This window comes from Eptatretus burgeri, chromosome 25, assembly GCF_056783735.1.
Source record: "Eptatretus burgeri isolate ZD-2024b chromosome 25, Ebu_testis_v1, whole genome shotgun sequence".
Classification (NCBI taxonomy): domain Eukaryota; kingdom Metazoa; phylum Chordata; class Myxini; order Myxiniformes; family Myxinidae; genus Eptatretus; species Eptatretus burgeri.
The window spans coordinates 375662-403500 of NC_140985.1; the positions used below are offsets into that span (position 1 = coordinate 375662).

At 47.8% G+C, this 27839-nt stretch overlaps 1 protein-coding gene across 11 annotated transcripts in view; it reads right to left on the minus strand.

Annotated features, from left to right (window-relative positions):
- LOC147007774 (uncharacterized) overlaps window positions 1-27839 on the minus strand; it is a 241636-nt gene that overhangs the window by 209379 nt on the left and 4418 nt on the right. Inside the window, exon 2 of one of the 11 annotated variants that reach the window (XM_085866435.1) lies at window positions 1345-10349. The exons of the other annotated variants lie outside the window; for them this stretch is intronic. Within the exon in view, the coding sequence (XP_085722561.1) occupies window positions 1706-2287 (582 nt within the window). The 5' untranslated portion in view covers window positions 2288-10349 and the 3' untranslated portion in view covers window positions 1345-1705. Of the gene's footprint in view, window positions 1-1344; window positions 10350-27839 lie in introns of those variants that run through there. 11 annotated transcript variants of the gene reach the window in all.

Below are 27839 nucleotides of genomic sequence, written 5' to 3' on the forward strand. Positions count from 1 at the left end.
CCATGGAGGAAGGGGCTAGAAAAGGTGGCTCAAACATTGCCTGATTCACTTCACCCTGGCCAGTATACCGCAGCTTACGGGGATGCCAATCAGCGTTCGAAATCACAAGGAAAACAAGTTGAAGATGCTCAACCTCGGCATGTGGAACGTGCGAACCCTGCTGGATAACACCAAGGCAGATAGACCAGAAGGAAGAACTGCACTAGTCGCCAAAGAACTAGCTCGCTACAACGTGGACATCGCATCACTCAGTGAAACAAGCCTTGCAGACAAGGGTCAGCTCTTCGAACTTGGTGGTGGGTACACCTTCTTTTGGAGTGTGCGCAGCAGCACTGAACGGCGAGAGGCAGGCGTTGGATTCGCCATCAGATCCCACCTCGCCCGAAAACTTGCCAAGCTTCCAGAGGGCATTCATGATCGCCTGATGACACTTCAACTCCCACTTGGAAACAAGAAGAGTGCAACGTTGATGAGCACATATGCCCCAACAATGACCATCCCGGATGATATCAAAGATAAGTTCTATGAAGAACTTGACGCCCTCATTGCAGCAGTCCCACAGTCAGAGAACCTTATTGTCCTCGGGGACTTCAACGCCAGAGTGGGGAAAGATCACCAGACTTGGGAAGGGATCATTGGAAGACACGGCACCGGCAAGTGCAACAGCAACGGCGTTCTACTCCTGAAGATGTGTGCCTCACATGACCTCGTCATCACCAACACACTCTTCCACCTCCCCACCCGTAAAAAGACATATTGGATGCATCCACGCTCCAGGCAAGGGCATCTGATTCATTATGTCATCACCAGGAAGAGGGACAGGCAGGACGTGAGAGTGACAAAGAGTGTGGTTCCGAATATCTCGAATGTGTGGTGTGTGTGGTGTCTCGAATGTGTGGTGTGGTGTGTGTGGTGTATCTCGAATGTGTGGTGCCGACTGCTGGACTGATCATCGCCTCATCGTGTCCAAACTTAAGCGTCGCATCCTGCCCATGAGAAGACTCCAAGGTCAGAAGACTGCAAAGAGGCTCAACATCTCCAAGCAAAAGAGCAGCAAAGTTGCAGAAGAAATCTCGAGAGACCTTGATGGAAAGGTGGTGGACACACCCCATGATGACCAGGACAGCCTTGAAGAACAGTGGGTGGCCTTCAGAGATGCAGTCCACTCCATCGCCCTCGAACACCTCTGGCCAGCATCCCGCAGAAACCAGGACTGGTTTGACGAGAACGATAAAGAGATACAAGCATTGCTTTCAGAGAAACACCAACTGTTCGGAGCACACCAGAACGACCCCACGTCACAAGCGAAGAAAGATGCCTTTGCCAGCGCAAAACAAAAAGTACAGAAGAAACTCCGTGAGATGCAGAACGCGTGGTACAGCAAGAAGGCTGATGAAATCCAGCGCTACGCAGACAGTCATGACACCAAGCATTTCTACAACGTATTAAAGGCTGCGCATGGACCCCAGTCCTCTGGCTCCTCTCCCCTCCTCAATGCAGAGGAGACCCAGCTGCTGACAGAGAAAAAGCAGATTCTGGAGAGATGGGCTGAACACTTCAACCAGGTCCTCAATCGCCCTGCTGATATCAACGACCAGGCCATCACTTGCCTACCTCAGATGGAGATCAACCAGGACCTTGACAACCTCCCGACAGAGAAGTCACAAAGGGCATCAAGCAACTTTCCTGTGGCAAAGCACCAGGATCAGATGCAATTCCTGCTGAAGTGGACAAAGCAGGAGGCCCTGTCATGGTGCAGAAGCTGACTGAACTCTTCCAGTCCATGTGGAATAAAAGGAAGGTCCCACAACAGCTGAAAGATGCCAGCATAGTCCACATCTACAAGAGGAAAGGCAACCGCCAGTCTTGCGACAATCATCGAGGCATCTCCCTCCTGCCCATAGCTGGGAAGATCTTCGCTCACATCCTGCTCAACCGTCTGAATCAACACCTTGAGCAGGGTCTCCTTCCAGAAAGCCAGTGCCGGTTTCCGTGCTGGACGTGTAACTGTCGACATAATATTTGCTGCACACCAACTCCAGGAAAAATGCCAAGAGCAGCACAGTGACCTGTTCGTGACTTTTTTCGATCTCACAAAGGCCTTCGACACTGTCAGCAGAGATGGCTTGTGGAAGATAATGCAGAAGTTTGGCTGTCCAAGCAAGTTCATCATGATTGTCAGGAAGTTCCATGACGGCATGATGGTGAAAGTGCTCGATGATGGAGAAGAGTCGGAAACCTTTCCAGTGACAAACGGCATGGTCTTCAGCATGGTCTTCTCTGCCATGCTGACTGATGCCTTCCGTGACCAGTGTGACCACTCCTTGGCTTTTTTCACAAGATCTTGGCTATTCGTTGTTCACCTTGGCGTCTTGGTTTTGTATAGGTTTTCTTGGTGTATAGGTTTTCTATTATCATCGCTTTTCCGAAACCTTGTGAATTATTGGCTTTTTTCATTGGATCACCTTGGCATTTATGAAAATGAGGAGTGGTCACACTGTCCATGACTGCCGGGATGGAATACACATCAGGTGCAGGACTGACAGCAGGCTGTTCAATCTCAGGCGCCTGCAAGGTGAAGGAGACCATCATCAGAGATCTCTTCTTCTTCTTCGTTTCGAGCTTGATCTTGGTTTCATTCTCTTTCTTCTCGCCACGCTCAGAGGCCGAGGGTCTTTGCCTTTTATCACCCCGGAGCTGTGGCGTCGCACCCGGGCTATATGTCGGGGCAGGTGTCGAGCAGCCATTGGGTTGTATCGTCATCCAAAACACGCAGACCGTGTGCCCCGCTTGAGGCACGGTATGTGGGACAGCCAAGGATGACATGGTCTGCGGTTTGTTCCTCCATGCCACACTCACAAGCCGCAGAAGGAGCCACACCCCATATTTGAGCGGAATCGTCCGACGCCAGAACGTAGACAGTTTAGTCGTACCCAAGCCAGTCTTGGCAAGGGCATTTCGATGGTATGGGAACCGACGTCGGGAATGAAAGCGCGGAGTCTGGTATTGTTCGTCCGCCATACCGTGCTCCAGTTATGATCCGCCCAGTGGGCCGCACTGATGTTAAGGTCGTTGGCGTTTTTCAGCAACGACTGTGCGGCAGGCACAAATGGATATCTCGAATTCAGTCGCTGGGGCTGCTCATTTGATGAAATAGAGAGCTTGTGATGGAGCAAATGATTTGGCTCGAGTGCCCAGTGAGTGAGAGATAGAGTGGCTTCTTCGCGGCGAAGCTCAGCGGGTTGGATGCCTGCGAGGATGGAAAGGTTGTCCGTTGGTGTGGGATGCAGGCATCCGGTCACAGTACGCAAGGCGCGGTTGATGGCGGTGTAGATCTGGTGGGAATGAGCACTGCGGCACCAGACGGGCGCACAGTACTCGGTGGTGGAGTAGACCAGGGCTAAGGCTGCTGTACGAAACGTGACAGCTGCCGCACCCCAGCCGGAACCCACCAGTCGTCAAAGCAGCGCGGCACGGGATATTAGCTTCTTGCATAGTGGCTCCAGGTGTCGGCGGAACGTGAGTAACCTGTCCAATGTTACCCCAATATATTTTGGCTCAGGACAGAAGGACAGGGGTTTTCCATCGATGTTGACGTTTAGCTCACGTTTTGCTTCCCTGTTGTTCAAATGGAAAGCTGCCGACACTGTTTTGGTTTCGCTGAGCTTCAATCTCCATTTCTGGAGGTATGCCGATAAAGTAGACATGTCCTGGCTCAGAGTCCCCTCTAGTGCTTCCCACTTCCTTGCCGGGTGGACGATCGCCAGGTCGTCCGCATAAGCATACTTTGTGGAGACCGTGTTCGGCAGGTCGTGGGTGTAGATATTGAAGAGGAGGGGGGCCAGGACCGATCCCTGTGGGACGCCATTCTTAAGGCGTCGTAACCTGCTTCGCTGTCCGCTACCGGTGGTGAGGGTGAAGCTTCAATTGTAGACAAGCTCCATGATCATACAGACCATGTGCCTGTCTCGGAGCAGGCGGCGCAGCTTGCAGGTGAGGCCGTGGGGCCACACGGTATCAAAGGTGGCTGTGACATCAAGGAACACAGCACCGGCCTTCTTTTTAGCCTCAAAGCAGTCCTCGATGTCTTGGGTCATAAGAGTGACCTGATCTACGGAAGATTTCCCGCGCCGAAAACCAGCTTGCTCCCGAGGGAGAAGCGGATCTATAATTGGTTCGACGCGGGCGAAGATAAGACGCTCGAGGATTTTGAAGGGGAAACAAAGGAGAGATATCAGGCGATAACTCTTCGGGTCCCCTGTAACCTAATGAGGCTTGGGGATCGCGACTACTCGGGCTCTTCTCCAGATTTTGAGGTGACGCAAGCAGGAAGAGAGGAATTCGCGTAACCAGGACTTCAATGCAGAGCCAGCATGGAGTATAAGTTCCGGGCAGATGTGATCGGGGCCCGGAGACTTGTGTGGCTTCAGCAGTTGGAGGGCGGTGGCGAGTTCATCCGGGGTGAAGTCATCGGAGATACTTTCGCCTTCTGGTGTTTCCACCCTCCAGAGGTCAGACACCTCTTTGGCCACAAGTCGAGATGACTTGCAGTCCCACGCTTTGGACACCCCGTTCTTCACCAGCTGGGTCGCAATGGCGTCAGCAGAAACGGGTACTGGCGAGGGGAGCACATTCCCCTCGACGCGCTGTTCTGGGAAATGCTCCCATACCTGACCTGACCTGAGGGTGCTGACCGACCAGTGAGGTTGTTTATGATACTCCATGCTTTGCAGCTGGAGTGCGAGAAGTCGATGGTGTTGACGGCTTCGGTCCACCGCTCAAGCTTCCTTTGGTAGAGCCGCGCGAGTAAATTGGTGGTGGCTACATTGGAAGGGGTGCCCGGTGGGGCACAAAGGAAGGAGCGATAGAGGGTCTCGCACTCAGAATCCCAGCACGGCGCATAGTTGTTTCGGCGGCCACGTGGGATTGCTTTCTTCACCGCAGATGTTATGGCGTTGCAGAAGTCCTTGTAAGCCTGGTCCATATTAATGGTATCGGGTGGTGGTAGACCCATGATGGATTTGTTTGTTAGGAGGCTGTCGCGATTCCAGTCGGCCTTTCTGAAGTTCCATCGCTTCACCGGTGCGCTCGGGACAGGTGCCACGAGCTTCGGAGCAGTGATAAGCGAGGGTCGATGTTGGGACCGCGGGAACTTCTCAAGCACACGTCTGTCAGGTAGTGGGCTGTCAGGGTCGGCACTCGCGAAGGCCAGATCGGGGTTCGTTCCCGTTCCCCAGCGTCCGGAGAGGAAACTGGCTGCGCCCTTTGGATTGCAAAGGACAGCAAGCTTGTTGTTTGCTGCCCAGGCAGCAAGACACTCTCCATCGTTGCTCGTGATGTTATATCCCCCAGTCAACATGCTGGCAATTAAAATCGCCAGCGTAAAGACTGTGGAAGGAGAACGTGGGCAACGACGAAGGGGATATCCGCGAGGGTGGGGGCTTGTAGACGTTGATGATGTTATGGTTTGCAACGTCCACGCACACCCACTCTATCTCGGCATCAGCCACAGATTGACCGACGAGAGTCCAGCTCAGGCTCTCGTGGACAAACGTGGCTTGGCCGTGCTTCCTGCTTTTAGCAGACCCAGCTAGTGCACAGTGAAGAAAGACTAGCTTTTCTGCAGAGATGCAGTGGGTCTCTTGGAGGAGGATGAGGAGGGCCCGGTTCTTATGGGCAAGCTGCTCGGTGACATTGATCTTGCTTGTCGTAAGGCCCTCGACATTCAGCTGCAGTATTGAGGGTCAACGGGACTTGTCGGCGGCATGGGCGCCGCCGCGCCCGAAAAAGGGCAGTTTCCTCGCCATCTGCTGCTCAAAAGACCCGGTGGAGGCTCGGATATGGCAAGAGATATATGACAAGAGAAACAAGAGATCTCTTGTTTGCTGATGACTGCGCCCTCAACGCCTGCACAGAGCAGAAGATGCAGGATGAAATGGACTGCTTCTCACAGGCCTGTGACAACTTTGGTCTCTCCATTCGCACCAAAAATACTGGTTATGTACCAACCCGCACCTGGAAAGCCCGACCAGGAACCACACATCACGGTGAAGGGGCAGAATCCACAGGCTGTCGACAGCTTTACCTATCTGGGCAGTGCACTCTCGCGAGTGGTGAACATTGACGCTGAGGTCAACAATAGGATTGCAAAGGCCTTTGGGCGGCTCCGTGAGAATGTTTGGGAGCAGAGAGGACTCACCCTTACCACAAAGTTGAAGGACTATCGTGCAGTGGAACTCACCACTCTTCTCTATGCCAGCGAGACCTGGACTGTCTACAGCAGACAGGCTAAACAGCTCAACCACTTTCACCACAGCTGCCTATGCAGACTCCTTCTCATCAGGTGGCAGGACAAAATTCCTGACACAGAGGTCTTGGAACGGGCCGGAATCCCCAGCGTCCACACCCTTCGACGGAAAGCCCAACCCAGATGGGCAGGCCATGTCGTCAGAATGCCCGACAGTCGACTGCCAAAACAGCTTCTGTGTGGAGAACTGTGTCAGGGCAAGCGCTCAGTCGGGGGACAGAAGAAGCGGTTTAAGGACTCCCTCAAAGTGTCCGTCAAAGACTTGGACATCAACCTCAGCACTTGGGAATCTCTTGCTCTGGACCGTCCAACCTGGCGTAGCAAGCTCACCACAGGAGCCCGTGCAGCAGAGAACAGACGCACTGCAGAGGCCCAGAAGAAACGCACCGCGCGCAAGGCCCGGGCTACCTCCACTTCCACTGCAGAACCCATCTACTTGTGTCCTACGTGTGGGCGTGCCTTCCGGGCCCGGATTGGCCTCACCAGTCACTTCCGGACCCACAGTCACCAATCCTCCTACTGAAAATGAAGTCATGGTCATCTTCGAACCCGAAGGACGAACAGAGTGCTGAGAGCGAGCATGCGTACCTCCCGGGCTTCCTGCTGTGATGTGAATGAAACGTTTCATTTAAAAAAAAATTTTTATTTATCGATGTCGAAGTGACCGCAGACCCACGTAGGTCCATCGCAGGTGAGTGGCCCCTCAACATTGTTCATTAAAGATGGTTGATGAAGATGATGCCAGCTGACTTCCAAGAAGAGGGAAGATGACCCCGGGAAAATGATGGAGTGAATAGAGCAGGATGTTTGAAAGTACAACGTGCTGTCATTTGATTAAATAGGGTTGTCAGGGGTGTGTGTCAAGTCGAGGTCGGGCTTTCCGCGGGGCCGGGGTGCACTCTCCCTTCTCCGTCGTTGACACTCTCTGCAGCGCTTGCTGAAAGCATGGTCCGTAGAGATGAGGACACCGCTGCTGCGGCTGTCCCTGAGAGTACGACACCAGAGCCACAGGTAGCTCAAGGGTGCTTGTGAGTGTGTGAGGATTGTGGAAGTTCCTTTCGGAGTCAGACTGGTCTTGGCACAGGCATAAGGCGCACTAATTCATGTTCCATGTGTCTAACCGATCTGTTCGGGTGAAGGCACGTTGGAACGAGGAGGAGGTGTATGCCATGGCTGTCCGTGAGGCTCAACTGATACACAATGGAGTTAAATTCATCAATCAAGTGTTATTTCAGTTCATACCTGGACGGTCATTGGAAGCCATTTAGGGGAAAGGGAGGCAGGCCGTTTACAAAGCTCTTGTCGATTCCAAGCTGACAGAGCGAGCCCAGGGAAATACCACGCTGGATGGCCTCTTCCCTACGTTGTGGGTGCCCCCGAGAAGAAACAAAGTTACCGGAGATGAGACGAGACAAACACCGAGGGACGAAACGGCCTCTCCTGCACAGGTGACGGGGTCCAGGCTCTGTGGAAGCTGGCCCGGCTGACTTTGGTGAAGAGTATGGTGGTGACAGGTGGAAGAAGGACATTGTAGGATATGTTAAAGGGCTATCGAAAGGGGCAAGAGCTTGGAGCGAGCACCGGTTAGTTCATCTCATCGGTCACTTGTATTTGGTAAGTCCTGAGGACCTCCAAGCCGAGCTTGAGAACGTTTTCAAAGTTGATGGTATCCAGCACGAGAGACAATGCCCACCCAGTCGGGGGTCCCGGAGGTTGTAAGACGAAGGGAACCCGAAGAGACAACGTGAGAGAGGAACGAGTGGATGGCCAAGCACATGGGACTGTGCCGATACGTAAGCCCGACATGCCCCGTGCTGGGAGAGGGTGTCATCAGGTGACAAAGAAGGGTGCTCGGAGAACTGAGTTCGCTGCGGTTCAAAGGCTTCTTCGTGTGAACCCGGGCGCTGCTGGCAGGCAGTGTATTGCTGGGTCTTGGGCTCGAAGCAAACCCTGTGTGTATCGCACAGAGATGCCCGCTTCTGGAAGGCATTTTTGAAAGGGAATGAAAAGCGGTTGCAGAACGTCAGGCGAACACAACAATATTGTGGCAGCTGGTGCGACCAATCACATTTCAGGATGCAGAGAGTGAAAAGATCTTGTTGAAGAATGACAACGATACATTAACAATGATCCACAGATCCTTGCGTGAGAACAAAGGTCAAAGGCGCACCTTATGAGCTGACAGCCATCCATATCTAGTGCCCAACTGTGTCTGCGGACGTCCTCCTGCAGTCGGGCTACTTTTTATGACGAGATTGGTGGCAGCATTTGCACTTCGGCCACCATAAAACCCTTCATTCCGCAAAACATTCCAAAGCATGAAAATCGAAAAGGCCAATACTTGGGAGTACTGTCCTTCGCATCTCAGTGTTTACTTGTGGTCCTGACTTTTTTGTGTGTGTGTGTGTGTGTGTGTGTGTGTGTGTGTGTGTGTGTGTGTGTGTGTGTGTGTGTGTGTGTGTGTGTGTGTGTGTGTGTGTGTGTGTGTGTGTGTGTGTGTGTGTAATTGGTTATGTTTTCAACGAAGTATTGGTTTCAATTGTTTGTTTAACCCCTCCTTATCCTGAGACAAAACATCCAAAGATTTGCAATAAATGTGGGAGTGTTACGAATCACCTCGTGCAGCTCCTACGTGGGGTGCATGGTTTGACGTCATGTGAGAGTAAAACTGCCATGTCCATCAAATAAATTTCCATCAAAAAGATATTTTTTTGTAATTGCAGCTCGGTTTCATCATCGTTTGATTTCATCATTCAGATAAATGTTTTTTGTGAAAATTTTCTGATAATTGTTTTTGTTTTTTTCTGTTACCAGATATGTCATTGCTGTTAATTGCCCAGTGTCGAGCTGTAAATGGCAACTTAAAAGGATTGACAAGCACGTTGTGAACGTAAATGACAAAAGAGTAAGATGTTGATATTTTAATGAAAATCTGGATTATTTATTTATTTTCATGTTGTTTATATTTTTTCTTGTTTTACATCTTTTTCAGTTGTGTTTAATTCTGTAATTGATTTGTCATTTTGAATTTTTTTTTGTTTGCTTCGAAAGATGTGGAATATCGAAAATTGATGAAAGATGTTCGAGTAAGCATGATGGAGGATAAATTGAGAGCACTCCAAAGAAGCAGTCACACACCCGAAAAAAAGGAGGAAAACGTGGATATGGAGGAGGACGACGGGGACAGAGACGTTGACAAAATACAAAAAGTGTTTTAACTGTCTGACAAACCACACAAGGCATTACAAGATGTTCGAAGAATCGATAAAATGACAACACTAAACATGATAAAGTTGAAATATTTTTAAAGAAAATTGCGCTCCATTCTCCGAAAAGAAGGTACGAGAAGACATTGCGTCACATTTTATGAAGTTACTATAAAACACTGGTGAACAATGTTTCATGTATCATATTTTGCTATTTTATTATTATTATTTTTTGTTAATGCAATTGACTTTGCAGTGAGAGCATTTTATGATGAAACCAATGTGTATTGTTGCCTTTTGTATTGAAGGGTTCGGTGAGGAAGAGTCTGGAGGAGGAGAGAGAGAGCCCTCACTTCACGCACCTGAGCTGACAAGTGAAGATGAGAGCTTTGCAGAACAGGAAGAGTTTTCTTCTGAGGCCTCTGAGTTCCCTCTGGAGAAGGCACACCTGGATTTGACTTCTCCAGAGGAGGCACACCTGGATTTTCCTTATCCAGAGGAGGCACACCTGGATTTTCCTTCTCCAGGGGAGGCACACCCGGATTTGCCTTTTCCAGAGGAGGCACGCCGGATTTGCTTTCTCCAGAGGAACAAGAAACTGATTGAAGACCTGAATGATCCTCGATGAATTGTGGTCCTGACGTTAAAATAATTATGTAGCAGAATAACTTAAAAGTGAATAATTTTAATTGTACCTCTTCCACACTTTACAGCTCCACAAGACTGCAAAAGAGTTCTACCTTGACGATCCCAACATTTTGTTGATGAAGCCAGAGTACATGGTGCATGATCCATGTCTTGAAAATCATTTCAAGATTCCTCGTTGACTGAATTTCCTGAAAAACGAAGGCTCCATAACAAGAGATAACCAGGTGGGATAACATTCACTCCTCACCCTCACTCCCCTCCACCAACAGGAATGTACGATTACTTCATGTGAATTGCAGATTACATTTCCAGATTTTTGGATGCAGCGATATGTTTATGAGGTTTGGCGGGGGGGGGGGAGCCGATTGTTTGGTATCAGTTATTATAAAGAACGCCTTGGCACTGGATTTGTTTGTGTCAAGTAATTCATAAATTCAGGGGTGGAAACGCTGTCTGTTTAGATTTTAGTTAAGCCGAGGAGGAGGTTCCGGACACCACTACCCACTACCAAACCCCCCTCCACCTTGAAGATAAGAGCGGTTGTTGGCTTGGAAGATGGAGATTGTTCATAACGTCTGTGATCGCACAGGGAGAGAGCTCATTCCCAATGGGCCCACAGGTTTGTTCGTGCCCTGCAGCTCCGAACCTGCCTTCTCAACAGTGCCCTGCTCACTTGTTCACCCTGCCCTCGCCCAATCCTCATTTCCGAAATCTTCTTCATCCGTGTCAGTGTGCGTGGTTGCGAACAGCTTGTCGTGGCCACGAGCAGGTTATACCTTGTTGTGCTGCTCTTATTGTGTATTTACATCCTGAAGGTGCATTCTTTGATGGAATTTTATTTCCATGAATTATTGTTAAGAAGAGCTGCATTCCCGTTTGTTCACCAGAATTTTTCCAAGTAACATTAGGGCCTCAACAGGTCGACTGGGGGAGTGGACTTGTCTGGAGTGGTTGGCTTGTTTGGCCTTCGCCGATGACCTGACACTAGTCAGTGGGTGCTGGCAGGGTATGCAAGTTAAATTGGACATCGTCAAACAGTCTTGCGATAACACCTGACGAGACCTCAATTTAGCCCAAACCAAAGGGTTCTACAGACAACACGGTCGTGACCGCAGCTCGATGTACAACTGTGACAAATGGACTCCACCGGCGCCTCCCTCCAAGGGGAAGAGATTGCCTCGCTGGCCCCAGAACAACACGTCAGTTACCTCGGCACCATGATTAGCCCGGCATCAATTTTCTGCCTGAAAGACTTGGCCTCGACCCGAAACAATTGGCTGAACAATATCAGAGCTGCTCCTGTCAGAGCGACGACACGCGCTGCTTTAATCAAAAACCATGTCGTCCCAAGGCTCCTCCACCAATAACGACACAGTGACACCCCCAAAAATCAGCTTCACGAAATTACCCGAACAATCAGGATGGCGGTTGAACGAGCGATCCACCTGCCAACACAGACTCCGGACGGTTTTCTGTAGACAAAAACACGGGACGGAGGAATTAGATTGATAAGTCTCGCCCTCGCTGTCCCACGGATTAGAGCGACCAAAGATTGGGCCTTGATCCATTCTCTCGATAGTGTGACCCGCGCCATTTCTATAGGGTCTTCCACTGGCCCTTCCCTAAAATCCCGCTTCACCAGATTAGGCCTGAAGGTGGACGCCTCCGGGAATGTTTCGAACACCGGTTGGCGCAACACGATTAGAAAACGCTGGTATTCCCAGCAAGTTTACGGTCTCGGTGCGGCTACATTCCGCAATGATCCGGTCTCTCACACCTGGCTGTACAATTTGAGGCTGGACCGATTTCGGCACACGCCAGCAGCACTCCAATTCCGTTCCAACACCGACCCAGTCAGAGCCGCGTTGACCAGGGTAAGTCCTGAGGCCGACGGAACCTGCAGGCTGTGCTGAGTGGAGTTAGAAACCCTTCTCCATGTTTTCTGTGAGATGTTCACTGGACTGGCCGACAAGAGTGGCTGGAGCTGTGAAACGGAAAAATTAATCACCAGAGAGAAAGTGGAAAGCCACAGACCAGATCTAGTCTGCACTAAACAAGGATACCCAGCTTCGATCTTTGATGTTTCAATAATGTTTGAAAGACTCTCAATCCTTGGAACTGGCATTCGGAGCTATTGTGAAGACTTTTAGAGGAACATCTGGAGATCACACAATGAGACATACAAGGTTTCCCCGTCGGAGCTCGAGAAAAATGGTTTCCACATAACTCCCTTATTTTAGAAAGCTGAGGAGTGAACAATATTCGACGAGCGGCCATTCAAATCTCCAGAGCGACTTTGCTGATGTCCCTGGATATGCTATGTGCATTCACTGGAGAAGACCCCGACGGCCCGACTTGACTTGCCCTAGCACTTGGGTCACTCACACGTCTATGCTGCTGATCTCCCTCCACCAGATACCCGACTCCCAATCCCTCCCCCTTATTTAAATTGCTCCATGATGCCATTGCTTATGCTACTGTTCTCCTCAGCCTGCCCACTGCCGGCCCATCGACTCACACTTTCTGTTCAACTCCCTTTATCTCTCTGCCCCCGCCCAGCTTTCATTTCACAAAAAAATTTTAAAAATACATTTTTGCAAACCTGCTTCGTGTTACCAATTGCAAGTGCCACTGTATTAACTTGCTATACCCCATCGGCCTTTACCTCTCTCTCTCCCTCACTATCCCCCTCCCTTAGTTATGTAATTATTTTTTTTTTTTTAAAGAAGTAACTTATGAAGCACCACATCATGAGAGGGCATCCCTTCACCCCTACTATGCCCTTCACGGGATGAGTACATGCAGGTGCAGGTATAGATAGAGATGCAGCCTGATGACACTTGTGCCTGATCCACCAAAGAGCATGATTGGCACTATTGATGCTTGGGGTCAATAATAACATCCGTTTGCCTCTCGTGGAACACACCCTGCCGATGAAAACCCACCCTCCGGTTTTGAGCGGCAAGAGGTCTCCTTCGGGGCTCCCTGCTGACATTCTCAAAGTTAAGTTCCGGTTGTTATTTGTCCCGTTTTAACTGTTTAATTTTCTCACCTACATGTTAATGTGTGTTCCTAGTTCGGTTTTGTTTCAAAATCGTGCTATTTTGTAGTATTTATGTCGACGTTCTTACCTGGTGTTTGAGGCCTAGTCCTAGGTTTGAGGCCTACCGGTTCCACTCGGTGTTCGATCGTTTTTTTTTTGTTTGTTTTTTCTCCCCATTACCTTCAATTTCTATCCTCCCCATTACCTTCAATTTTCATCCTCCCCACTTTCCAAACATCCCCCATTCTCCCAACTAATCTCTTTCTTATCTCAAAAAAAAAAAAAATATATATATATATATATATATACCCAACAACAACAACAACAACACGCTCACCTTCTCCCGATTCTGCGACTTCTTCTTCCTCTTAACTTCCTCCTCGTCTTCCTCGATTTCTTTTTTTTTTACACTTCCATGACCTAATCTGTTGAACTCTCTCATACATTAATATTAACAACAAAAACGATCTTATAATGCTTCATCTTCCTCTCTCACACATGTGGTACTCTTTACTGTTTCACAATGCACTTCTCTTCTGCTATTTTAACAGACTGCTCTCATTTCGACCTCTCCTTCATTCCTTGCCTAAAAAATCCAACTATTACAACGCTTCTTCTCTCCATGCTCTGAATTCGCCTTCATTGCATCCATCAAGAATTGTGTTAAATCGCATCTCTGACCTAAAACTTTTAAAAACCACAGTTTGCCATGGATGCTCGCTTTCCATCAACCATTCTTTTTTTTCCAACTTCAGTGCCAACTCACCCCCCTCACCCCTCACTCTCACTCTCAAAGCAACCATCCCACTCTTTTTCCTCCAACCCTCCCTCTCACCTCTTTCAAAAATTCCCCCCCTCACCTTTCTCCCACCTTTCATCCCCCTCACTCTTCCTTCTCTAAGTTGCCCCCCTCTCATCCACCAACCTGCCTCCCTCCACTGCCCTCTCACCTCCATCTCTTTCACTCCACCTCCTCAAATCCTCAACTACCATCTTCCTTGTCTCTTGTCCCCCCTCTCCCCCAGCACCACAGAGCCTTCTCTCCTCCTCATTCGGCCCCCTCCCCTCGCTATTCTGCAATACCCCACACTCCTTCAGCAACCCTCCTTACCTCCCCCCTCATCCCTCGTCCTACCACTCCCCGCCCCCTCCACCTCCTGCACCCAAAGCCTCCTCCCCTACCTCTTCATTAAAAGTGTGGACCTCAAATATCCGGGGCCTTCGCTCAAACCTTTCAGATCTTTCCATGCAGGTTGCCACTGACAAACCAGACATTATCTGCCAAACAGAAACTTTCCTCTCCCCATGACGTGTCTGACTCTCAAGTATCTCTCCCTGGTTACTCCCTCTTACGGTATGACAGACCTGAGCCTCGTCCTGGTGGAGGTGTTGCTCTCTTCATCAAAGACTCTATTCCTCACTCTCCCTGCACTGCTCTCACTCCCCCACACCCCCAGGAATACCTCTGGCTTCGGCTTCCCCTCCACTCCCACCTCATGTTTATATGTGTACTGTACCGTCCACCGAACAGTGATGACTCCATCTACACCTCACTCTCCGAAAACATGGACCATCTTCTATCTTCTCATCCAAACTCTCTCTTCCTCTTATGTGGCGACTTCAATTGTCATCACGCCAGTTGGCTAGGTGTGGGTACCTCTCTCACCTGCCATGGGACATCAGCAAAAGCTTTCTGTGACTCATTGGGACTGACTCAATCGGTCAACTTCCCGACCCGGATCTCAACCAATGGTACTCCATCTCTTCTGGATCTGATTTTGACAAATTTCCCTGACAATATCTGCTGCTCTTCCTTCGCTCCAATTGGTTCTTCTGACCACGTCCTTGTTAAAGTGGACATCTCTCTGGCTGTCATCAGAGAACCACCTCACCGCCGTCCCGTCTGGCATTTCACTCAAGCCGACTGGCAGGGTCTCCGAGCAGCCATCAAACTTACAGACTGGTCTCCTATCACTACTTTCTCAAACATCAACTCATCCTGGGAATTCTTTCAAAGAAACTTGCTCTCCCTCATGCACAGATTTATCCCCTCTCGTGTTCAGTTGTCTTACCCTTCCTCCCGCCCTTGGTTTACTGAAGCTTGTGGTGAGGCAGTTGTCCTGAAACAACTTGCCTTTGCCTCATGGAAAGCAAACCCAACTGAGGGCAATCTCAGTTCTTTCCACAAAGCTCGGAACAAGTGTGTATCTACCCTCAGGAGAGCCAGAAAACAACATCTTTCTCATCTCAAGTCTGAACTCTCAAAGCTCTCTCCCTCCTCAAAATCCTGGTGGCGTTTAATCAAATCTGTTTCTGGTGTTTGTTCCGCCTCCATCCCCTCCCTTACCTCAAATGGCCGCACTGCTGATTCCACACGTGATAAAGCTGAATGTCTAAACTCGGTGTTTGCAGCTAAATCTTGTGTCCCAAACCCATCACTATCTCTACCCACTTTACCCAGTCGCACCCAACTGTCCCTGGACTCTGTATCCTTTTCTCCTGACAAGGTGGAGAGCTTGCTTTCAAACCTCGAGTCAGATTCTGCAACCGGTCCAGACGGCATCAGCCCACGTGTCCTCAAAGCCTGCTCTTCTGCTCTTGCTCACCCTCTCTCTGTTCTATTCACCCTCTCATTTTCCCAAGGTCATCTGCCATCTGCTTGGAAATCTGCTAACATCACTGCCCTGCATAAAAAAGGTGCAAAAACAGATCCCTGTAACTACAGACCAATCAGCCTTCTCCCAATCATCAGCAAGGTTATGGAATCCATCATTGCTTCAGACATGAAATCCTTCCTCTTCTCCAATGGCTTGATTTCCAATCATCAATTTGGTTTCAGACCAGGTCACTCGACCCTGGATATGCTGCTACTGCTCTCCCATCAATGGATGGAGGTCCTCAATGCCAGACAGGAAATCCGAGCCGTATCCCTGGACATATCACGTGCTTTTGACACAGTCTGGCACCCTGCCCGACTCACCAAACTCTCTTCCCATGGTATTCAAGGCCATCTCCACTCATGGCTCGCAGACTTCCTCTCCTGTCGCAGTCAACGTGTGGCCCTAAATGGAGTTCTTTCATCCCCTCTTCCTGTGCAGGCTGGAGTTCCTCAAGGTAGCGTTCTGGGCCCTGTTCTTTTTCTGGTTTTCATCAATGATCTCTCGGACTCTCTGGAAAATCCTCTATTTCTCTTTGCCGATGACTCCACCCTCTGCCGTACCATCTGTCATCCCTCTGACCGGCAAGCAGCAGCTTCTTCGCTCACTGCAGATCTGGATAAAATCACAAACTGGTCCAACACGTGGAACATGTCTTTCAATCCACACAAATCTCACACTCTCACTATGTCTCTTTGAAAGGACCGTTTACAAAACCCCCCCATCCACTTTCTCAACAATCCTCTGGAAGAAGTCTTTTCTTTCAAGCTTCTGGGTCTCACTATCTGCCATGACCTTTCCTGGGAAAGTCACATTTCCAACCTTGCCTCAAAAGCCAGTCGCCGACTGGGAATCCTCCGTGCGTGCTAAGTCCTTCCTCGGCCCTCTTGAGCTCCTGACTACTTACAAAGCTTTTGTCCGTAGCCTGATGGAGTACTGCTCTCCCCTCTGGGCTGGTGCTCCTGCCTCCCACCTTTCTCGACTTCACGCTGTCGAAACCAGGGCTTTAAGATCATTGGCATCTCCCGCAATGAAGCTGAGTCTTTGGGCCTCTCACTCAATCACCGCAGGTTGGTCGGTGGTCTTTCTGTCTTCTACCGACTCCTCTCCAGCCTTGCCCCCCTGCTCTCTCTGCGATTTGTCCCAACCACATTTCCACAGGGCGCTCCAAGGTCCGCCAACAACCCCCTTCTGGTAAAACTACCAAAATCACGAATCACTGCTCATCTTCACTCTTTCATTCCTCTTTTTCCCGCCTTTGGAATAAACTTCCTCACTCTATTCTTTCCCATTCTTCCCTCAGGCTTTCAAAACAGCTGTTCACCACCACCTCTTATCTTCCCCCATCCAAATCCTCGATCTTTTCTACCCCCGATAATCCACCCAAGCCCACTTCCTTCAATTCTCCTGCTTTCCTTCCTGAAAGTCCCTGTAATGTCCATCTTCTCCTCGCCATGTTCCCCGTCCCATCCCCATCCCTCTCCCTTCCACAGTTCACCTGTGTCTGTTCCCCAATGTTTTGTCCCTTCCACTCCCACCCCTCTTGTCTCATGCCTCCTTGCTGTGAGTTGTGTGTTAGCTCTCATCCGAGCCTCGACCAAGGTATACAAAAAAAAAAAAAAAAAAATCCCTCCACCCTCCCATGGCCTCCCCTCTCCCCTTCCCCACCCGTCCACTCTAACTGCAGTTTGCAGGAGCCACGGATCACAAACAATAGCGCAGGTGTATGATCCTGTGGAAAAGAGGGCTACGTCGACCCTGTACTAACCCACGTCCGTGAAACGACAGAACTGGGAAATCCCTGCCGGTTCTATGTGCAAGGCCGCGACCCACATGACACGCCAATACGACCATGGCCGCGAATGGTAGGGACACACCCTGGTCTACAGGTAATCTCTGAGAGTCTCAATGGGTAGATATTTACCACACGCATCACACACAATACACACCAACGACGTGGCCATGATCATGCCAAGACTTATTTACAATTCCAAACTGTGGCCCATGGCGAACACCACCGTTTACATTGTATGCCATGTGATGTAATATTAACGTCGACCACGCTCGCTGCCGCACGGGTGTCCCAACCACATCTGTGAGACAGCACACCTCCGCCTCTTCCGAACTCTCTCCCGTCCCCTCTGTCCACTCGCTGCACACCTCGGCCCCCCATTGACCGCGGTTTGCAGGAGCAGCAGATCTAAGCCGACGGTACAGGTGAGTGATCCTGGGGGAAGAGTGGAGCTCTGTCGACCCTGTTCCTGTTCTTGCCCGCTGGTCCTCCATGGAACGAGGGTGCAGTTGACCCCGATCGGTTCTAGTGGTGTGAACAAGCCCGAGACCCACACGACAAATGTCGGTGCGACCATGGCCACAAAAGGTGGAGACACGCCGCGGCCTACACGAACGTCCAGTGCGTTTAGTCGGGTCGGGATGCACCGAGCACATCACACACAACATGCACCAATAGACAGTCCCAACAATATGTCACAATTTTGTTTCCTTGATACTCAGTTCCAATTTTTGAGAAATAACATTTTAAGACATTCTGTGAATTTTTTTTCATCTAAAACTCAGTATTTCCCAAAGATGTGGAATTTGATTCTTTGCTTTTAATAAAATACAAAGACGACCTCCCTTTGAAATTGTATTTCGGCCTTATTGTGTCCTTATTTCAAAAACTAACTGTCTTCTGTGACTTTTGCGAATAAATATCATGAATACCTGTCAAAAATTTGTTTATAAACCCTGTGTTAGAATTTAAATTACACATAAAGGCTTTTGTAATTTTACAATGTACAATTATTTAGTTTTATTCAATTGTGTAAGGTATATTTATGTCGCTCATATCTGACGATATATCTTGGTTATTATGTATCGCAGTAATGTTCTTAAACAATTGTTTCATTTGCAGAGAGATAACAAAGAAAGAGGTCCTCAGCGATCATGAGTCGCAAACGAAGAAGAAAAGACGGGCTCGGCCGGAGCAGTGAGAGCACAGTCAGCACACTCAGTTCTACTACAACCGCTCCAAGTAGGACACTGAGGTCAGACAGAAGGCTGTGGTTACTGGGATATCCTCTTCATCACTTTTCTCCCAATCATTTGCCAACTCAAGCAGAGGTGATTCGGCGTTGTGTTTGGATCAGAAGGAATGCAAAGAGAAAAAAAAATGCAACATATGAGGAAGTAGTCAGCTGCCCACAGAACAACTCATGATCTGAGCATCCTCTCAATATAGTCTGCAACAACAGTGACACCCCATGTCAACTCTCAGATGACACAGGGGGAACTTGTATGCTGAAGGCTTTGGTGCAGCTCTGGCATGACAGTGGGTTCCCTCCCTCAGGAGGTTCTTCAAAATCAAAGAACAATCAGGTAATTCATATTTTAAAGTTTCATCGTAACACAAGTGTTCAACATGGACATCTTTCTCCCTCAATGATTTTCTCCAAACGACAAATGAGAAGACAAAGAAAACGTATCGAGAGAGAGAACGAAGGAGAGTGGCACGTCGTTTCAATAACATCACAACCATCTCAAGAGATCATCGGACAAGGCGTCGTTCGAAGGATTTCTCTGGATTTTGAAATGGCTGGGAAATGGCAGAATGATAAACGGAAACGGAGAGATGACGAAAGTTCCAGTGAAGAGCACAGTCTTGACCAGGTAATGTGAAACCAGGTAATAAACTTTAAATGATTCCAGAGTGATTGTTCGTTTCGTGGTATTCAGTGTATGAGCAAACAATGGCCGACACTTTATAAAATGTACAAGTGAATGTTTACAGACGCAGACAGGAAACTTCATGTCCCCTTCGATACGACCACGTGTGCTTTACATTGTCTCCTTCATGTGAAGCACATTTTACACGACACTCGACGTTTGTCAACTGAGAATCATCATCTCCTCCTCTGAGTGCTTCCTCGAAACCCATAAGAATGTAAACAATAGTTTTATTTTATAATTTTGTATCGATGTACGAAACTCCATTCCCCAAAGCACGTTCCACCCGACGTACGAAACTCCATTCCCCAAAGAATGTTTTTACATCAATTTGATTTGGAAGTGAACGTTTTAATTGTGACGTTGACCTTTTGTGGATGAAAACAATGTGATACAGGTGATTGGCCCAGGAGTTTCGAAACGTTTTCGGAACAAACAATCAAACAAAGAAACTCATTCTTCTGCAATGAGATGGTGCCACTGCACTTACACTGGAAATATTTGGAGAGTGATGATTGACGTGTATAATGTGATGGAGCAGAGAGCCAAGTGAATGTTATGAAAAGGAAAAAGTAGGTAAAGTTGGTAAATACATCCCAATGCTTTTGTAATGTTGTGACACCTTACATTGAGAGCCAAGTTCACAGTTTCCGGGCCTTCTGCAATAAAAAGGCCAAAACAAGGACGTCGAAGACTCACCATTGCTGCAAGACGACCCAAGCTTTTTGTTCATGGAAGTGGGCCACGTGGACCAAGAAAACTCCCACATTCTGCAGCCACGTGGTCCCATCCAGCAATGCGTTGCTATTCACCGCAAAGAGAAGACCATCGTTCTTTTTCATGGAAGTGGGCCACGTGGACAAAGAAGACTCCCACATTGAGTGGCCACTTGCTCCCTCCAATTTGTTGCCATTGACGGTGAAGAGAAGATCACCGTGCTTTTTCTTCAAATGTGGGCCACATGGGTCAAAGGACTCAACACGTGTTGAGTGACCATGTGGTCCCAGTGTAAGTATTTGAACCCTTGAGACGGAAGAGTGCCATCAACATTACGGGCAGGTGTTGATGTCAGGCAGTGGGGAGCCACTAAAAATAACTCTGGACTTCAAATGAGCGGAAGAGTGCCCACCTGGTCAACTCAAAGTTTTCTCGACAAATGTGCAGAATCCGAATGTGAAGTATAAGTGATGTTTAAGGGAGAATGGCGAGCCGTAGTTACGCAACGCATTCGTTTTTCTCTTTTTTTCCAGCATAGGAATGCGAATCTAAACAAAAACAGGGTGAACGTCTGGGGAGTTGTGTAAAATAAGGGGGAAGAAAGAGTGGGAGAAAAAGAGGAATGGAGGAGGTTTGAACAGCCTAAGAAGAGGATGACTGGAGAGGTGGGGGTCGTGTGACGGTTGTGGCCCAGGGTTGGACTTCGTGCACCCCCCGAGGGAAAGGAAGCACACTCACACATATATATTAGTTATTTATGTATTATTCTGTTTGGAGTAAGCGAAATCCTATCAATGTGATCAATATGCATTGTCCGTGTGTTAGCAGCATAAGTGCCTTTTCCCTCTTCCTATCCACCTCTATATCTCTATCTTTCTGTCTCTTCCATTTAATCCCATTCACTTCCATTACTCACCAGTCACGTTCATTGCTCACCTGCTCACAAACCCGTTCACTCATTTGCTGACACGTAGCAGAATAATGGCGATGCCCGGCGTAAATAGAGACAGAAGTCTTTCAGGTAGAGATTGTTTCGACCCCTTCATGCACCCTCCCCTTCGAGAGACATGAATGCAGCATTGCATGGCCAATGGAAAACAGCCACTGAGGGGTAGGCGCGGGGTATAAACCCTGATCGTTGGCAAAATCTCTCACTTCGACAAACGCCTGAGACAGATCAGATTTTTGAGAGCCTGTTCCCAGAGACATTTTCCACTTTTCGTTTTGTTCCACCAGAGCAGATTTTCAAACCTCAGCCACCCCACTTTCTCTCCTATCTCACGTCTTCCTCATTTCCACCCGATTTTACTCACATTGCCCCAGTGCCATATTTTCCAGCGCTGCCTTCCAAACCTCAAAGCCTGCCAATATTTACATGGAACGAGCTGTCCTGAAGCCGCAGAACATCACGCTGGCCGGACAGGTTCCGACTCGGCACCGCAGACTAACGGGGCTCAGTTGCAAGGGCAGACACGAGGCGCGAGTTTGGGCAAGATAGCGCCAAAAGGAACGATTTCAGCGGGAATGTCGGCTCGACAAAGTGCCTCAAAATTTTTTTTAACAACCTCTGCATTCTCTTTCACCCTCAACCCAATCTCTCTGTGTCTTCCTCCTTGATCCAGTATTGTGGTTCTGTGTTAAGTGATTGTTTATAAGTACTCCGGGGTCAGGTATGATCGGTAGAGGGCAAGGGAAAATGTATATATGTGTATAATGTGCTTTTCATGTGTTTTATATGTGTTCAACCTCTTGTAATTTCATGTGTGATTTCCCTCACCATTTTCTGAGGTAACAATACCCCCCAACCATTTGCTCTCCTTTGCATTTGTCCTCTGCATTCCTTTAATCACTCCTCCCATCATTTTCTGCTCTTTGCATTCCCTTGTTTGCTGTGGAATAAATTATTGAAGTATTGAATGTGTCCCGATTTATCCTGCATTGCGTTGGTCCGAATAGCATTCCCAGGAGGCAAGATTGGTCTGAGTTCCCAATGGTAATGGTAGCCCACGTAAGGCAGCATGCAGCATTGGTTCGCGCATCCAAATTAACTGCCGCATTGTTGCAGGCACGATTCCCCATCTGCCACGTTTAATTCACTGGTACGGTAAACCCACTTTGGGCGTGAGGATCCGGCCCGAGTTGAGGGTTGCAATTGGCGTTTGTGGTTTCTCGAGACATGTCGCTCTCTTGGAGAGATCACTACTTATTCTCTCTCACGACCAGATCATAAATGTGAAGTTTCACATTCATTGATAAAGTGGTTCCAGAGAAACATTATTTAGTATTTTCCTTTAATGTAATATGGCTGCCAAACCATGTGACTGATCTATTCCTTAACAAACTCGTATACACATGGCTTGGGGAACATTTGTGTGAAGTTTCCCCTCGATTTGTCCAGCTGTTCTGGAGAAGAAGATTTTTTTTATAGGTTTCAGGGTAAATCCCATATCGCTGCCAAACCATGTGACCGATGCTGTCATGTGTGTGAACGTTTTGTTCTTCATGGAGAGACGGTAAAACATGTAAAGTTTTGCATCAATCTGTTCAGCCACTTCAGAGAATAAGATTTTTTGAACTGACGAGGGTAATAATTTTACACATTGAGAAAATAATGAAGTTCCCCATTGAAAGGAAAGTGTTTTACTTCATCACGGAGCCAGGGAGACAAGCATCAGGAGCCATGAAAGCGGTGGTAACTTGTAACAGCTTGTTTGGCCTTTGAGAAGCTACAATGTTGAAAAATAAATCATGTCTTTGTTTTGTCGATTTTAGCATGGAGAGTGTGACCATCCAACCCATTCCCCCAAACCACTCTTCCCTCTTTTTCACTCAACAAACTCTTCTCTCTCATCGGTGATCCTCCAAAATAACGAGTGCTACACATGATTGTTGGCGAATGTGTATATTTCACTGAAAGGTTTCAGTCATTCATGGTATCTGTTTGATTGTCTGCACAGGTGATCTGCTTCATTATCTCAATAATCAAGGTGCACTCATGACTGAGGAACAGGTGCGACCCATTATTCGTCAGGTGAGCTGAGCCGATGTTGATGGGATTCGTTATTTGTGATGTTTATCGTGTGGTTTAAAAACAGGATATTTTAAATATATAAGATTTTTTGGAAACTCCTATTTGTGTAACCACCCATTAAGTCAGTCCTTTCTTTCCAGGCGGCTTCTGCGTTCAGTTACATCCACAGCAAGAACGTCATGCACGGAGACAAAAAGGTAAAATGAATCTACACAAAACATGATGATCATGCAGTCGGAGAAGGATATCAGTTAAAGACCAGGATTTGGAGAGGTTTCTGTCATTGTATGTGGATGTGTGAATGTCATTGATATGACAGTGTGACTCACCCTTCAGAGATCTTTGTCCGCCAATGGCCATCCATATCGGGTGCCCAACTGTGTCGATGGACATCCTCTTCCAGTTTAATCTAGTCGCCAGATGGCCTTCCCATGCACCCCCTGGAACATTTAATGCCACCTATTTTTTTAAATGCACAAAGGTGTCAGAAACAAAATTTAAGATGTTCCCATTTCGAAATATTGTCCCATGGGGTTTTTATGGCGGCGATCTTGGATTTAGTTCTGTACCGGTGACAAATTCATAACTTTTGAACTCTTCACCATAAAAAGGTGTGTGACCCCACTTTTCAATGCAGTTTTCACACGATAAAACGTTTCGGAGCATCATTTCTAGGATTGAACAATTTATTAACGACATAATCACGCATTTTCTTAAAAAATGAACAATTATGCACAATATCGGCATTTGTACGAAGGAAATAAATATATCAGTGCCTCGCACACTTGTGTTTGATGATGATTGATTTGGTGATTCATTCTCCAAACAGTGATCAACAAACATTGTGTGGGATGTGGGTGCAGCTTTGTTTCTGCATAATATTGCCATGCTGTTGTTTTTGCAATATTTTCAATGTTTTCAAACGTACATCAAGTGAAACAAATTGATTCGTTCCTTCCAAAATGCGAGCCCGGTCGTCGGTGCTTGGGTCGCAACTCTCCGTAAAGTAAGTGTTTTTTCTAGGTTTATTGGAAGCATTTTATTCTCCAAACTGTATTATATATTTGTTCAAGAGTTGTAGGTTTCATATATGAGAATTTTAGAATACTTCATTTGATATTTTTCTGACATTTTGAGAATTGGTTGCTGTCTGAATTTAAATTTTGAGCGTCCATCTTGGATCGCTTGTTATGAAACTGATACAATCATTACACGTCTGGTGTTGACGCTCTGCTGTCATGTCCAACTTTGGCCTTTGGTAGTTCATTCACGGCCAGGCCCATGCCTACATTGAACGCTCCATGTATTCCCAAGCATGTTGTATGTTCTTGCTGGTGGAAACCAGCTTATCCCATCTTAGCCATTCGATTCTTAGATGTCTCATTAAATTTAGATGAAACGCACTTTGCTTTGTGACAACTCATCAATGTCATTTTGTTTTCAGGTTATTGGCGACAGAAAACCGTCAGAAATCATGAGTAAGCAAAAGAAGTCTGTTGACACTTCTGTGCCAGCAAAGAGAGTCAAGCTCCCAGAGTGTGTATTGCATCTTTGTGGACTTCATCATGGAAACTTCATTTCGTTTCGAGATATCAAAGTTGAACCTGCTGACTTGGAGAGATCGTTTGAGATCGGGGCAGGCTCATACCAACGATGCGAAATGGGGGATGCTTCGTCCCGGTCAGACTCCTCATCCGCACGGGATGGAGGCCACTGGGGCCTCCGTCGTGAGCCTGTCCAGTTGACCCCCATGGTGCACTTCATCTGCAACACATCATTGCATTGTAAATGTTGCTGTGAAGTGCGTGATGAGGAATGATTGAGACATGCTCTCAAATGAAAGAATATTGTTGCTCAAGGCTTCTCATCCAAATGATGTGCAAATGTTCCGTTTCCAAGTATGGAATGACTTGGACAGCCAAAACAATGGAGGACGTTGAAGGAGAAACACTGATTTCCTCTCTCAAAATGATACACTTTCTGAACAATTCTCTTGGCCGATAATGTATCAGATTGTCTCAGCTCTTGCGTTTATACAAGATCAGAACATTGGGCATTCCGATGCAAAGATACACTTCTGCAAGTCTGGCCAATTCTGAGTGAACATCACACGTTGATCTATCATTTCAAAATTTGAGTTTTGATTGGATGGATTTTTATGACTTGAAGTGTTCAGGGAATCAGGAATAAAACTTCCTGTGGGAATGTTAATTGACAGTGAAAATGATGTTACATCATACGAAAATACACCAACTCTCTGACTGCGAAGGACAATAAATGAGTTGCATTACATCCCTTCCAGAGCTCAGCAGAGTTCCACGCATCTGCCCAAAGATCTCTCATCTCGTACCCATGTTTTTGTACGTGACGACACTGTCAGAGCAACCTCCTTACCGGGGACCGGTCTGAGTCATTTCCAGGAAGGACAAGTACTTCATCCTTGATTTTAATGTTGCTGTGAAGTGCATGATGAGGAATGATTGGAAGATGCTCCAAATGAAGGGAAATTGTTGTTTTCCTTTTGACCTTCTGGATCTACACCGGTGTATTGTTGAGCTCATATCGTGATGTCATGGTGTTGATGCCAAATATATATGACACCATATTTGAGTTTTGCTTCCTGCAGATGACGATTCGAATGGGAAACATGTTCCTACCCTGGACCTTCACCCACCAGTTGAGCTGTCGTTGGAGTGGCAAAGAATTGGAGGCATTGGTGAGGGTCTCAAGAAAGGTGGCAACCCTTGCTTTTTGAATGCAACGCTCCAATGTCTGACATATACACCACCCTTGGCCAACAACAATGCTGTCGTCCTTGTCGAGGAGGCACGGCGATGATGGTACGTACCTTGCTCTGTTCATATATATCTACATTTATAGTTTCTCAACTCCACAACCATAATCATTCAGTGGCATGATCATTAAGTTTTTGCTTTTTGTCACATGCAGGTGAGCATCACGAGATCATCATGCACACTGTGTGCGATGTACGTACACATCGTCAAGGCTTTATTGTTTGGTTCATGGTGGCTGGTTCATGGTTTCATCGCTTGTCTTGGTATTGCAACACTGGTGATGTGGCAAAGGAGATTGACCGTGTGCTTGTTGATGGTCACTGGAGGATGATCCAGAACTGCATGGTCGACCAGAGTGCTCAGTTCCTCAATGTGGACCACAGGCTTGTTGTCGCAACTCTGAAGTTGCAGCTTAAATCCAGGAGAATGGTACCATACCAGCCTCGGCAGAATGTTGGCAAGCTCAAGGATGACAGGGTGGCTGAAGAATTCGCGAACATGCTGAGTGGGGATTTGGGGGATCTGGGTGCTTTGGGGGATCCTGAAGAGTGGTGGAGTGCCTTCAAGACCACCGTCCTTGATGTTGCCGGGAGATGTCTTGGAACTCACCGAAGGGTGAAGAAGAAATTTGTCTCTCAAGGGACACTGGATACCATTGATCAGTCGCAAGGCCAGGCTGAATAGCTGAGCTGTTCAGGGAGCTGAGGCGTAAAACTGTACGTGCATTAAGGGTGGACAAGGAGGTCGATGTGCGAGGAACCTGTGAGGGGTTCGAGCCAAGATGAAGCTCCATGCCAGTGTTTCAGAGTGAAACACTTCGAACTCCACGAAGACTGGAACTGACAAAGGTAAATCGACTTTGCGGGATGAGGAGCCACAAGGAAACACTGAGCCTGAGGAGAAGAGAGCTTGGCCATTTCGATTCCACTCATTCGATGCAGAGTGGCAGCGCGATGCTTGTGCGGCTTTATGTCTTCATTTTGAGAAACCAAATGGAGTGAATGCTGGTGGTCATGACTTGCCACTCACTCGTCCAGACACGCGTAAGATCAAAGGCACAAAGTGTTTGTGTGTGGGAATCATGATGGCTTACAATCTCTCTTTAGGTGAATAGGTGAACGTGTTGAAACTGTCATTGAGTACTACCAGTGGAACGATCAATATCGGAAGGAGATCGTGGCTTCATCACTGGGTGAAGGGAAGTGGGGTATATCAGGAGAAGGATGCTGAGGATGGAGCCGCCAGGTAAAAGGAGAAGAGGAAGTCCAAAGAGGAGGTTTATGGATGTGGTGAGGGCGGACATGCGGGTGGTTGGAGTGACAACGGAAGATGCGGAGGACAGAGCGAAATGGAGACGGATGATCCGCTGTGGCGACTCCAAGCTGGAGCAGCCAAAAGAAGAGGAAGAAGAGGAAGAACAGACTTCGCACTGCAATGTGTCATGATAGGCTCAGTCACCTGGCCTTGATGAGCATCGAATGTGATATTCTCAGAGAGATTGACTTCGACAAATTGATCCAAGACTTTGCAAGGGTCAAGTCTCGTAAAGTGCCTGGTGGTCTCATCAGTGGTCTATGAATATAGGTATTAGGTACTGTACGAGATTGTAGATTATATGATTGATCATCATTGACCTGCTTGCTTATTCACAACACTATTCAGATTCTTTATAGTTGAAATATGGGAACTTCCAACTTCGTAGATTCTTA